This window comes from Emydura macquarii, unplaced genomic scaffold (assembly GCF_026122565.2).
Source record: "Emydura macquarii macquarii isolate MOO-44397 ecotype Brisbane River unplaced genomic scaffold, CSIRO-AGI_Emac_v2 contig_295, whole genome shotgun sequence".
NCBI lineage: Eukaryota > Metazoa > Chordata > Testudines > Chelidae > Emydura > Emydura macquarii.
In genome coordinates, this window is record NW_027130432.1 from 14,695,123 (window position 1) to 14,709,305 (window position 14,183).

At 51.7% G+C, this 14,183-nt stretch overlaps 1 protein-coding gene across 4 annotated transcripts in view; it reads right to left on the minus strand.

Annotated features, from left to right (window-relative positions):
• Window positions 1–4,621: 4,621 nt before the first annotated feature.
• Window positions 4,622–14,183, minus strand: part of SF3B3 (splicing factor 3b subunit 3) — a 46,802-nt gene continuing 37,240 nt past the window's right edge. For all 4 annotated transcript variants that reach the window (XM_067553253.1, XM_067553243.1, XM_067553232.1 and 1 more), the window contains exons 21-26: window positions 13,353–13,478; window positions 11,383–11,595; window positions 9,643–9,741; window positions 9,047–9,190; window positions 8,102–8,206; window positions 4,622–6,406 (exon numbers count right to left, since the gene is read on the minus strand). In XM_067553253.1, coding sequence (XP_067409354.1) covers window positions 6,266–6,406; window positions 8,102–8,206; window positions 9,047–9,190; window positions 9,643–9,741; window positions 11,383–11,595; window positions 13,353–13,478 — 828 coding nt within the window. In that variant the 3' untranslated portion in view covers window positions 4,622–6,265. The remainder of the gene's footprint in view (window positions 6,407–8,101; window positions 8,207–9,046; window positions 9,191–9,642; window positions 9,742–11,382; window positions 11,596–13,352; window positions 13,479–14,183) is intronic.

Genomic DNA, 14,183 nt, shown 5'->3' on the forward strand with positions numbered 1-14,183 from the left:
ACTTTGTCGTCTCCCAGCTAGACCAGAGCAAGGTCTCTGGCAGAGGCTGCCCTTGAGGTCCACCCGGCTGCTCCAACCTAGGCAGAGCACAGCAGCCAGCCTGCTGACTGGCACGGGCAAGTGTGAACGTCGCACCTGGCTTCCTCGTGCTAAACAGCTGACTGGGCTGGGATCAGCCTCTCGGCTGCTGGCTCCTACTTCTGTGCAGCTCACGGCTAGCTGATGGGTGCCCGTGGCTCTGGAGCTCACTGCCTTCAGCTGCCCATCAGAACTGGTCTCTAGGGATGTTCAGGGCCGGCTGGGAGGGCTGTTGGTTGGGTTTAGCATTTGAGGGCAGTTCGTGACTGGTGGGGCTGAGCTGAGCTGTCTGCTGGCAGGGGCTAGGCACTAGAGAGAGCCACTGAACAGCATCATCAGCCCCAGAAGTCATGTGGCTGGCCATCAAGGTCTGCCCCTGCCCTGTCTAGTCCTCGCCCCAGAAGCCATCTGCAGCTCTGTCAGGAAGGAAGGCAGGAACCCCCAGTTCAAACGTTGAAGCAAACACAACAGTTGAACCAAGCACCACGATGTCTCTCGGCAAAATAAGATGCTGGGATTTTCCAGCAAATAGAAGGTGATGCAAAGTGCCAGCTGGCAAAGCACATCTTGGCAGAGGCTCCTGCATGCTTAAAGAAACCCTTGGTGATTGCAATGGACTGCATGTGCAAAGAGGGGGACACACAGGAGGAAACCACATCCCTGAGGGGTCTGGGTCACTGTTCTGTTTGAGCCTGAACTGGGTAAAGGCAAACCCAAGTGGAAATTTGAGAGCTTCCCCCAGCACTGCAGGCTGGGTCTTTGATGCACGCCTGCAGAATTCCTTGGGCACAGCTCTTGGGAAAGCAGCTTTCTCACTCTGCCCCAGCAGCCAGTCACCCACTGCAAAGCAGGGGCTCACTTCCCTCAGGGCAGGGCATTCCCAGAAAATTTAGGAAAGCCCTACTGTGATAGCTCAAAGCCACATTTGTCCATGAAATCCCTGCTGGTGAACGGTGCTGAATTGGCAGCCCTAGAGACTCTTACAGCTGGGGACCAGCGGTGCCAACTTCTGCCATATGGCAGCAGAGGAACTTCGTGGGAGAGAGGGGAGCTCACAATGCACAGCTCCCTGGATCCCTGTCTGCTGGAATGGACGAGCCGTGGGGCACGTGGCCACTTGGAGCTGGACTGACCTGACGTGACACAAGCCACCGAACAACCATCATGTGGAAACTGGCATCAGTCATTGTTTTAGTCCCAGGCATGTTTTCCAGGCTTACCATTTCCATAGCAGCACCACCCCTGCTGGGTTTGCTTCAGTGCAGTTTCCCCTCCTTCCCCCCAAGGTTATCATGTCAGCCTAGTAAACAGGCACTAACGTTGGGTCTCTCCTGTCTATCACCAAATAACCCAGTTAACCCAGCTCTGTGGGGCAGCTCCGCCAAGGACTGGCATTTAATGATCGGTAGGATGGGGGCTGGAAGCCACTTAAGTCATTTTCACTTGTCACCCAAGCTGAAGTGCAAACTCAGGGCTCCAGGCAGGGGATGAGTGCTTTAACCCACTTAAGAGAATGGGGGCACCCAAGACCCCAATTCCACTTCCAGTGCAACTTGGAGCTCAACCAGCAGAGAGATGGGGAACGCCACTGCCTAGGCAGGACTTGCAGAGTTTGCGGGTTAAATCTCCCCTCCCCTTTTTCTATAGGAGTGCAACCCCTGGGGCAAATGCTAGTAGAATCACATCATCTTTCCTGCAGAGAGATGCTGGAGTAAACAGAAGAGGACTGAATTCAAGAGAGCATCAAGTGCTGTGATGTATTAGGTCATGTTGAGCGTGGGTGGCAGTGGAATCAGGTGTGCAAAGAAGACACGGAAAACTCCTTCCCTTGTCTTTGCAGCAACAGCTAGATGTTCAAGTGGAGTAGCCAGCCAGATGTTCTGGGTCTGAGTTGGTTCTATCAATTCCTTGTGGAGATGGGGTGTGTCATGTGCAGTCTGCTTGCCAGCCAGCCTCTTGGCTACCCTAATGGGACTCAAGGTAGTGATCAATGGGGTAGTGATCAATCTCCTGTTCCACTGGAGATAACAAGGGCGTGGTAAAATACAAATGCTAGATTCAACAGCTCTTGAGGACCACAAGGGGTTTGCTCAAGCTCCCAAGGTGTGCCCTTCTTTGTACCTGCACTGCAAACACATTTCCTCTTCCTGACCTGGCTGATTTCCCATTGGCTGAGTAGTTTTTTACCCCCGTGTATTGCTAACATGCTGTGCTAACATGCTGTGCGTGGCTGCCAGCATCGGGGCTCTGGAGATCTTTCATGCATGTTACAGGAGGGTCAGGCCTGGGTGACCTACAATGCTAGACTGGATGAAGCAACAGAAGAAATGGAGTGAGTGGGAAGGGACTGGCATTGGTCTATGGCCAGGTATCCATTTAAATAGAACGTTTAAATGCTGAGGAGAGGGGGGTAGCTGCAGCTGGGCAGCCCTTTTACATCCCTAGTTTGGAGTAGGTGGTTTAGCAGCAGTGAGAGATGGGAAGAGACCTAGGGCACAGCTATCTGCTTTGGCACAGCAGGGAGTAGATGCCACTGTTCTGCAGTGAAGGGCAGACAGCATCCGGGAGGTCAAACTCTTCCGCAGAGTGAGTGAGAGTGAACTCCCCACCCCCCCCCCAGCACTGGGCTACCCCAGACCCTTCCAGGAGGCTGTTCTGCAACAGGAGGCACGTCACTGTCCTGTAATTTGTTCTCTCCCACCCTGGCCTAGGTGAGATTGGGGGAGCAGTTGGTTTATTCCATGTGCCCTCTGCTAGCTGAGACTGGGGGAAGGAGATCACCTCCCACTTGGACAAAGGGTTTGTGAAAGAGACAGATCCTGTCCTCCCCACCGGGAACAGAGAGCAGTCCCAGAGCCAAAGCAGCAGAGCGGCAAGGCGAGGGGATCTGCTGGGAATCACTACAGCTGGGATGGACGTGGAGGTTGTTTCTCCATCTCTCCTTAGTGCTTCACCACATGGCAGCTCCCACAGTGGAGTCCTGATGGAGTGTGGGCACTCTGGCTCCCGGTCCATCGCACGTTTCTTTTGTGGTGGATTTGTTTGATACGGATTTTGATTAGTTTATATGTGGGGCGGGCAGATGTTTGGGGGATGTCAGTGTTAAGAAGGGTGTTTGTCTCTGTGGCCTTGATCACAGTTGTTGAAAACGCTGGTTGGATGCTACCCTCTAATCCGCTGCCTCGGCAGCTGCTGAATTTCAGCAGGGCTGCATGTTTCATTTGTGGGATCCTTCAGCACAAGCAGATGTAATTTCTACTTGCCCAGGGGTGCTCTCAGCCCTGGAATTGCCACCCACTCCGAGAGAAGCAATGATCGAGTCCTGAAAGGAGTTCAGGCCAATGCTGGGAGAAGAACCCTAAGGCTGGAGGAGAGGTGAGAAAACAGACAGAATTCAGGGCCGCAGCCACAGGTCTGACCGCTCTCCCCATCCAATTCTGAAAGGATAAGCAGCATTCAAGCCCTCAGCTAAGGAGACTAATGCAGTTGGGGCTGCAGAGATCCTGCAGGAATGTTCTCTTTTGACTGAAAGGCATCCCATGGAAATCAGAACAGCTGCAGAACTCTGCTCCATTCCAGCCTCTGATCCCAAACTTCCCCATGTCAGATACCGAGATGATGCCACTCAAACCCATTCCTGGCAGCAAGGAGCACCGAGTCCACTTCCAACTGCAGGAAGCAAGCCCAGGTCAGTTTGGCAGAAGCAGCCATTCCATACAGATCTCCCAGAACCCCTCCATGCTCAGTCCATGCAATAGTCCATGCTCAGACCCAAGATCCCACAGCCAACATGAGACAGCCCCCAGCAGCCAGGCTTTCAATTCCTGTGCAGAGATACTACTCCCAAAGGTCAGGGTGTTGCATCTCTAGCCATAGCTTTGTCCTAATCAACCCTCTGACTCTCATCCGAGTGACTCTTCTCCTGTTCCCGTTCCCTTCACCTGTGCCAACAAGAGTGGGAAGGATTTGCTATTGTGATAAAGAACATCTGCAACACAGAACAAAATCCTTGAGGCCCTGGACAGGTGCCTAGTATCAGTTTCAGAGCAAACCTAAGCACACTGGAAGGTGTTGCTCAGTTCCAAAGAAGAATGACGCGTTCACCTGTCAGCCTCATCTCTAGTGGGACAGACAGATCCCCTGCTTCCCCCTGGCTTGCCAATAGGAGAAATCCTGGAAATGGAATGAAGGAATCAGGACAACCAAAGGGGCACCAGGAGGGGTTATCCACCTTGGTACTTACCACCACAACACTGGAGCGTCAGGAAGGGAGGGCCATCTCCACCGCGGCTCTCCTCAGTGGGCCACCCAGCCTGTGAGGCAGTGTCGACGCATCCACGTTACACTGTAATACTCGTTCAATGGTTCCCATACCCTGATTTCGTACATTTTTACGACGACGATTCAGTTAATTTTGCCTATTTTACCATGACAAAATCGTATCTGTTCTGATGGCTGACAAGGGCTTTGCCGCACTGCTGCAGAGCTGGGCTCTGCTTCAGCGCTCAAAGCTGGAGCGGAAGGCAGGGAACGAAGGTTGTGCTTTGGCAAAACGAGCAAAAACTTTATTTTGTAAATCCTGGGCAACTTCTAACTCCACACCCACCAGCTTGCTCCAGAGCAAGGCAGCTTACAAAACGGAAGTGTGAAAAGGAGCCCGGGGAGGGTGTCAGCGCATGGCATTCGGCCATGCAGGTTTGCCTCTAGAGCTAATCAAGCAAGCAGATTGGAGGAAGAAAAGCCTCTATTGGCAGCAACTCATCCCACATGAGAGATTGAATCTCCCTGAGGAGAACTCGCAGCCCCATTTCCATCACGATAGGAGCAGCCTTTGGAGCAGTGGGGCCTGGCCAACAGGCAGAGAGCAGGGGCAGCCTGTCTCTCCTTTCTCCAGTCCGTTCTCTCACCTTTTCCCTACTCCTTTCTGCTACTGCACAGGCCTTTTGCTGACATCCTTCCCTGGCCTGCAGCTCCTTGTTGGTAGCTCCCATCCACCCACTCACCAAAAGGCTAAGGATCAGGGCGCTGTAGGAGACAAAACGCATAGGCTGGTGGCCAGCTGCCTGAGCCTGCAGCCCTGCGGATGCAAACGGCCCCGGTCATCAGCTACATCAGGGCCAAAGGAGGAGCAGGGAGAGTGGCTTTCAAGTGTGCAGGAGGTGGATCTAGAAAATGCAGCTTTCCCCACACTCACTGATCTTCCGCCTTGCCCTGGGCCTGGTATCTGGCCGGGAGACGCTGTCTTTGGGAGTAAAGACCAGAGGAGGTCAGCGCTCCAACCAATTTAAAAACCAGGCTTTTATTCTTCCTGTGCTGCTTCCAATCACAGCTTGGAGCCAGGGCACAGCTCGTGCCAAAGCTGTTCTGAAACAAATCTAGTCCCAGCTCAACCCCCGCCCTTCCCCCACAAGATGCAACATTGTACAAAACTATATTTACAGGGAAACCAGGTAAAAACAGAGCATGGGAATCCAAGCTGGCCCCACCCTTTCCAACGGGAGCCTGAGGCCACGTGCGGCGCTGCTCTCTTTGCAGAGCGTGGTGCGCTGGGACTTCCCACACACCAGCCATAGCACAGGGTGTGTGTGCGGGAAAGGGGCAGGGCTATTTCAATGACCCCAGCAGCACCTCAGAGTTGCGCCCCAGCTGTTTACAGCCCCGAAAAGGGCTGGGCAGCCCCAGACCCCCATCTGAGCTCTCCTGACCCAGCTGCCATCAGAGGGGAGATTGCTCTGTCAAGTGCTGCACTGCTTCGCGAGGCCATTCAGAGTCTAGCACCAAAGAGCCTCAGACTCTGGGACTCTGGTCCTAGGCAAAGAGAGGGGGCAGCAGGGCAGGGACAACTGACAGCTGCCCCTTACCCCAGGGATGGAGGCGGGAGGGTGGGGGGGGGGCCTTGGAGAGCTTTCTTGCTCTTCTCACAGGCAGTTATGATCCCTAGATGGGTTCACAGGGACCCAGAGAGTCCAGGCCTCCTGCAACCAGCATGCTGTGTCGGGAGGCCCGGCCCCTGGTACTGAGTTTACGGGATACACTCGTGACTTTGGATTTTAAGTTCACAATCCCAGTCCCGGGAGCCAGAGCAAGACACCCAAACCAAAGTTAAAAAGGGAAAAAAAGCACACATCCTTCCTTCCACCCTGCTGGGAGTGGTGTCCTTGGCACGTCCCGGGAGGGGCTCTGCTGCTCAGAAGGCGTAGCGTGTGCGGATATCCTCCAGCTTCTTGGACACCTCGGGGGGTGTCCTGTCCAGCTCTTCGGACACATTCTTTTGTTTGTTGGGTTCCATGGAGTTGAACTGTTCACAAAGGTCCCCGTCAATCACGTTCTAGTGAGAGGACACAGGAGCAGGTCAAAATCTTGGCCCCAATGCCGCTTAGTTAAAACAGATGAAAGGTTCAAAAGAGCAGCACAGAAAATAGCTCTTTGCCAGGAGTTTCTTAATCCCACTTTGGAAACAGGACTACGCTCAGTGACCTCAGCTGCTGAAGACAAACTAATTAACAAGAGCCCTGGCAGAGCCAGACCCAGCGTAAGGACCTCTCGAGGGAAGGACAAGGCTGATCTCGCTTCAGCCGACAAGTCCTGGCTGGCACAGGGTCTCTTTAAATGGTGTGTGCCGGAGGGGACTGAAGGAGAAGATTGTGAGTGACGGTTTGGTGAAGGGGAAAGTCTCCAGCCAGGTTTTAAAGGTCTCAGGACTCAGCCCCAAGGCCATCAATTATAGGATCAACTCATCTCTGGGCAATTCCTCAGTAGCTGGAATTTATATGCTCACTTAAAAGCTCCAGGAACCCTACATGGGCTGGTGCAATAAACATCCTGCAAGCTGCAAAAATGCTTCTTGGAAGTCAGCGTATGTTGGCACAGTGACTGCTTATGAGATCCCCTCACTCACAGTAAAGACAACTGCCAGAACAACGAAGCAAAGCCATGCAGGCGCTGAAGGGTGGCTACTCTGGTGGTGGACAAAGCCGGGGCAGGGGAGGACACAACAGGTCTGTGCAGGAGATAGATCCAACACTGAGCCATGGCTACAATTTTAAATCTTCCTGACTGTTAACAGAGGCTCTGGGAGGGGCAGTGGTGTGACCTAGTGGAGAGAGCACTGGGCAGGGACTCAGGGTGAGTTCTATTCCAAGCTTTTCCACTGGCCTGCTGGGCGACCCTGGTCAAGTCACTGAACCTCTCTGTGCCTCAGTTTCCCCACCTGTAATGATACTAACCTCCTCTGTAAAGAGCTTTGAGATCCATAGATGAAGAGCACTAGAGAAAAGCTAAGCATTACAGTACAGTCCCTTATCCGAAACACCATTATCTCAACCGCCACATTATCCAAATCCCTTACTCATCCCCCAGCATGATATGTGCCCTCTGCAGCATGGCTCATGCTGGGGGATCAGGAAGGGATCTGGATCATGCAGAGGTTTGCTAGCAGAGCAGAGACACCCTGCCAGAACTGTGAGGATGAGCCCCTGGCCATGGGGGAAGCCACCCTGCTGCTGAATGGCTCCTGTGGCAGCACAGGAGACACACGATTCCTGCAGACACAGGGTGCAAGAAAGGCTGCAATTCTGGCCGGGGGGGGGGGGGAAGGGAAGAGGGGTGTGTGTGTGTCTCTCTGTTGTGCCCTGCCAGGACCGCAGCCTCCCTGTCCACACCTTGCGTCTGCAGGGATCAGGTGTCCCCGGCCCTGTGACAGGGCGGGGAGCCATCTGTAGCCTTGCTGTCATGGGAGCAAATGAGCAGGGCAGAGCGAGAACCCGACAGGACTATGAGGCGGAGCCGCTTGCCCTGTTGATTATCTGAACTCCCCATTACTTGAATAAAATCCATAGCCCCCCACTGCTCAGATCATCCAGAGCATTCCGTATTATTCCATTCAACAGTGGCTCTGCTGACATACTGTCGCAGGAGTTTTGGGCCTGTTACTCCATGACACGCTCGCACGATATATTGGAAGTGACGTGTCCTGTGGCAGACCTGCCAACTGCTGCCCTGGCGGATCCAGACCAGGACCTACCTTAACTGGGAAGTAGTAGGAGCGGAAGCTCAGGTGATCCCGTCCACAGAGAGGGGGGTGCTCAGACCTCAGATGCATCTCCACATGCTGGAAGAAGTCGTGATCCTGAAGGGACAGAAGTAGTTGAGAGTGGAGAACTATTTGCTCCTCCTGCCTGCCCCCATGTGACACCAGAGCTCAGCAGCAAGAGAGCCAGAATCTAGCACAGGATATGGATAGCACAGGATAGCTAGCAGAATGGTAGCAGTCCATTAACAGCCTGTGCTCTGCATAACTCAGTCAAGTCCAGGTTATTAAGGTTCTTCCCTCCTCCCCCCATTTCCAAGCACTGATTTTCTTTTTCACTATGACAGGGGCCCCCAAAAGCAGCCCACCACGGTCCATGCTGCCAGCCTGCCAGGAACACAAGGGGCTCCCCAAATTTGTAAAAATCAGAACAAGTGGCAGCTGCTCTCCTGTGTAGGATGGAAGTGTGGCGAAAGTAGTACAGCTCCCAGCACACAATGCTCCAGCACCTTGTGCTTGAATCAAAATGGAGCACCAAGCACTGGAGCTAGCAGCTGCTAGCTGCACATTCCTATAAAAAAATAGGGCTTCAGCTGCCCAGGTCACTTAACTAAGTGGGCCACACTTTAGCTACCCCTTTAAAATGTGCACCACTATTTAAATCCATCCCAGACAGCAAAGCTCCTGCGATTTATTCATAAGGAAGCAGCCACATGGAGACCAGTTAGCGGGCCGTCTCTACCCACCTTGCTTCCATGTGCCCTGATCTAACCTGCTCCCCTCAGCAGGAGCTTTCTTGCACACTTGACTTTTCACGCAGTGCCTAGTTACCTGTAGTCCACGACCAATACAGGCATGCAGAAGATGCAGACACAGGGGCTGGGAGTGGGTGGGCAGTCACGCAGTGCTTCCGTAGCAGGATGCCTGACGTTCTCTTACCTCATGGGATGTGAAGGGCACCAGAATACCAATGCCTCCCGACAAGGTGGTGTACACGAGAGATTCAGATCCTCCAGGGATCAGCGTGGTCTTTTGTAACGACAGCACTGTCTCTCCCACATGGTAATTCATAATCACCTCAGCCTGCAAACAATTCACAGGCCGGTATTTTCCTCTGTAGTTCATCCACAATGTACGTATGCACAAAGGGGCAGGCAGGGGCAGGAGAGGGGAACAAACAAGCTCGCCCTGATTTCTCAGTGACGTGAGAGTGTGCGGCAAAGTCCAGTGCTTTATCTACATGCCGTAGGGCTCTGCATACACATGGATGTGGCTGAGGAGAGAGCAGGAGAGTGAAGGAGAAAGGTAACCTGGAACCCCTTGCCCAGCTCCCAAATAAATTCGCTGCTCAGCAGGTGTGCGCCAGCACTCTCAGAACCAGAAAGTGTTTGGCTGTGGCCACTCCGGTTATAGGCCCTAACACAGCAGGATTCATCTCCCACCAGGACGGATCCCCAGAGATGCATTCACATTCACTCTGTGCAGCTCCGCAGAAGAGCTGATTGCCCACCCCTCACTCTCCTAGGAAAGGTTACCTTCTGCGATGCTCCGTTGAGAAGCCCTCTATCCCACAAAGCCTTGTTCCCCGTTGGATCCTCATCTACCTCATCGTTTGTGTTGGGAGGCAGCCTAACCTGTATTGACAAAGCAGGACAGAATCAGCGTGCTGCTGTTACCAGGAATGCATGGAGAAGAGAAGGAAACAGGTAGTTAACGCTTGGCTAGAGGGTGTTCACAACTCCATGCCAGCACCATGGCATTTCGTTTGCATTACATCAAGTGCCCTGGTCTGGTGGGAATGCAACTCGGACCCTCACTGGAACTGGTGAGAGACACTAGGAATGCTGGATGCTTAAATGATTGGGAAAATCCTCAGGCCACTGGAATGAGCATCTCTTGCCATTCACAGCAGTGGGTATGTCTACACTAGCAACGCTGCTGCAGCTGTGCCCCCTGTAACGCAGACACTACAGCGACAAAATGGGGGTCTTCCATCACTGTAGAAAATCCACCTCTGCCAGAGACAGTAGCTAGGTCGATGGAAGAATTCTTCCGTCGACCTCGGGGTGTCTACACTGAGGCTTAGGTTGGCTTAATTACATCACACAGGGCAAGATGTTTTTCACAGCCTGAGTGATATAGGTCAGCTGACCTAACCGTCTAGGGTAGACCACCCAATGGTAACTAACTGTACAGGAAAAGGGAGATAGAAAAGTGACCAGTAATGCAGTTCCTTCACTAAAGGAGGTTAGTCACCTGGAGGTTAGTCCTCACCCAACACTAAATGCATCTCTTGACACCAGGGTAATTAAAGCCTAAATAATAAGGTGCACCATTATACTGCTGAGTACAAAAAGTGGCCAGTGTCACAACTTTGTCAGGGTATAAAAAGACCCACATATGCATGAGTGCAGAGAGTAAGAACACTGGACAGCACTATAGCATATGGGGAAATAAGATAACACAATAATTAAGAGCTAAGTCACCAGGGCAGAACCTGGTCACATGGCACAGGTCTCTGGCTGCCTTGGCACTGGCATTCACCGAGTGTGTTCATGGAGGTGAAGCTAAAGTGGTGCCGTTTCAATGTGACTGATTTCTACTAATAGACAGATGAGCCTGATGGAGGCTGGGGCACGACGACAGACAAGGACTGTGCCAAACACTAGCTGAGTAACATAGGCCACATCTAGAACTCAGGCTTCAAAACCCGCACTCAGTGCACTTTAGAAACCGATTAACTTGCTACCCGAAAAAGCATTCCATGCGCCACTGAAATCCAGCCCCCAGCTGGGGGGAAGAACAGGTTCCGGAAGCAGCATGGAATTCTGTAACCAAACCCAACTGCACGGGGGACTTGTGGAGGCAGAGCTAGACACCAGAGCTGGGATTTGGCCGAGACGTAGGGGAAGCACCTGTGCTCTTGACAAAAGCGTCACGGAATGCTCAGTGGCTACCAGTCGTCAAGAGCAGGTCAAGAGCTCATCTGCAGTAAAGGTTTTTATTTTTAAATAAGTTCAATGAACTTTTGAGGATGGCGGTTTCTGATGTGGCAATGCTTTAACTTGTTTGCTTTGAATGACATGGTGTGAGACTGCAGCCAGCCATCTCACTGACAGATAATCGTCTCACGGGGTGCTTACTAAAAACAAGTGAATGCTAAAGGGCGTTGTCTCTAACTAAACATACATTTTCTCATTTCTGTAGATGCATGTGGGTGTTGCCAGGGGGTACTGTCTCTGGAGATCCCTGGCAGTTCAGACACGCTGACTCACCACACAGATGTTGCCAAACTTGTCTGCTCCGGCCACAGTATCATAGTCGAGGAGGGTGGCGGTGGTGACCCACCGGGGGTAAGTGTCGTCGGCAAAGATGATCAGCTGATTCTCATTCCTCTTGTAGCGCACCCAAATGAAGCTCTCCTGGACATCTGAGACGATCACTCTGTGCCCGATGGTTTGGATGCCGGAGATGTAGTTGGCGATGTGCTTTTAAAAAGGGAATTACAACACTAAGTAGCCCTAATAAAGAACTCAAATTGGTTTCACTCCAACTACTCATAAAAACCACTCGACACAATTCATTTTAAATGCTTTCTCTTCCTTGCTCCATCGATGAATCCCCAAATTTACACCACAGCTGCAATTCTGGCCCACCATGGCTCCAGAACTCTCACAATGGAAGTGGTGTTAGTGCCTACCTGAATGATAATGGCCCCTGGGCAGTTCTTAACTCTATAAATAACCCTGCCTGGAGCAGAAGTAGTCTGACTCGGTGTGTGAGAGCACAGATGCCATGTCTATGTCTACAGATGAATGGACTATGCCCCCTGCCCTCCAGGACAGGCCAGGCCCCATCACAGCTCTAGTCATGAAGCACTTGAGAAGTCAACTCTGCAAGATCTGATGGGAGCCAAAACCTAGGCAAAAAATGTCCTCTCCATGTTGTCTTTTGCCTATGGGTTTTCTGATGTGTGTCTATGTGCACTGGACAACCAGAGGTTGGCCTACGACCTGCTACTTGCAAGGGAAGAGAAGAAGCCAGCTAAAGCATTAGAAAAAGTGCTTTGCATTTTCTTTAACTGCTTTCGTGCTAATGTATCAGCCATGTCCAGCGAAACACCCCCCACCATGTGCCCAAAGCTTAAAAGAATGCAGCCTCCATGGCAGTTCTAATGAGCCCCTTTAGGCATGTCTACACTGCACACTAAGGCTAGGCTCTGACTCAGGTTTGAGCCCAGCTCATGCTACCATCCATACACAAGTCAGTCTGACTCGGGTCAGCAAGCACTCAGGAGCCAGGCCCTATGACCCTGCTAGGGGGGTGGCTCAGAGTGCAAGTCCCACTAAGACTTGGGTCGAAGTCCTGTCATGCTGCCGTGTGGATGCAGCTCAAATAGCAGGCCTGAGTCAGAAGGTCTGCATAGTACAGTCTGGATGCGTTAGCATGGCTGTGAGACCCAAGTCCAGCAGTTGTAAACCTGGGTTTACAACGCAATGTGGATGCTCAAACGCAGGCTTGGAAACACCAAGTCCACAAGCCCGGGTATCATAGACCTGGGTTAGTGTGCAGTGCAGACTCATCCGTTCACCTTTGTCCCGGCACACAGCTCCTTCTGCGGCTGTAAAAGAGTTTAACAGCTGTCCACTTTAGTTCTGCAGTGTGTCCAGATCAAATGGCATCAGCTCCCTTGTTTCAGCCCAGGCTCTACTGGGCTGTTGGCAGACTCTACTGTCCCCTAGTCCCATATGGTCAGATGGGAAATGCTACCAGACCCTCAATTCGTATCTAGATGTGAGATGACGCACATGACTTAGCAGTAGTGGAGGAACTGTGCATTTCATTAGAACAAGTGTGAGAGAAACAGAGCTGCACAACCCCAGTGATAATTCTGTCTAGGACAGGGTAGCGGGGTTTTAAGGTGTATTGCTCACATGACTGGAGATCAAATGATGAACATGGCATGAGGAGAAGCAGTTGCTGCTGCTGTGGGTGATTTTTACTTGGTATTTCCTAGATTATTCTTTTTTGAGGTATATGTATGGGGCAGCCAGGCCTCTGGATGAAGCCTTCTGGTGTGGAGTGTTAGGACAAAAATCCACACCCACACCCACACCCACACCCACTGACTGACTGACTGGAGTGTACCACAACTAAAACCTTGCTTTGAAAATGTATCCCCCCCGTTACTCTTTACTCATGCCCCTCACCCCACGAAATGGCACCCGTTAACCATAGTCTGTACCTTGTTCTCACACTTCCGAAGCAGCTTCTTCTTGCCCAGGTCGTATACACGTAAGAGTTTTCCAACTCCAATTAAAACTCGGCCTTGGAATGGGGCAATGGCTGCAGGTACCTCCTCCACAGGGGTCTACACAGAGAGGTGAAAGGAACACACGGTATAAAGTCAAACAAAACCCCCATGAAGACAACTGACTGTACTTGCACCTTTACTGGAAAAGAAAGCAGAACTGGAGAGTGGATTTTATCCAACGGTTCTGTTGAAGCTTTAAAGTCTTGATGCTGGGAATGGACTTCTCAATGCCAAGGTTAATCAGAGTCCTTGATGCCAAAGGGATGTTAACTCACACTCTGCAGAATTCCTAAGAGCAGTGCCAGCATTGCCCCAGATGCTGGAACACCATGTTGTTCTGGTGCTTATGCTATCCTCAATCAGACAGTCCACTGAATATCGGACACAGCACTTAAATGAGAGTTGGAGTTGAGTGTGGAGATCATTCTCCGAGCAAATGAGCAAAACACACAGCAAGAGAGAAAAGATATCGTCACCCCAATCAATGGCTTTACTGTTTCCCCAGCATGAACAAGATTTTACTTTGCTAAATGCAATTCAGATTTCCCACTTTGAAAAACTTCTTCAGTTTCAGGAGTCTAGAGCCGATTCAGTGCTTGCAGCAAGAGTTCTCTAGTGCAGAAGGGGTTAAATCTGAAAGATCTCAAGATGGCTGTGGCACCGCTAATGCAGGAAAACAGGGACGAATTTTCCTAAGGATAACACCACAATAACTTCTTGTTAATCCAAAAGGATCGGTCAGTGATCACAACGGAAAAAATT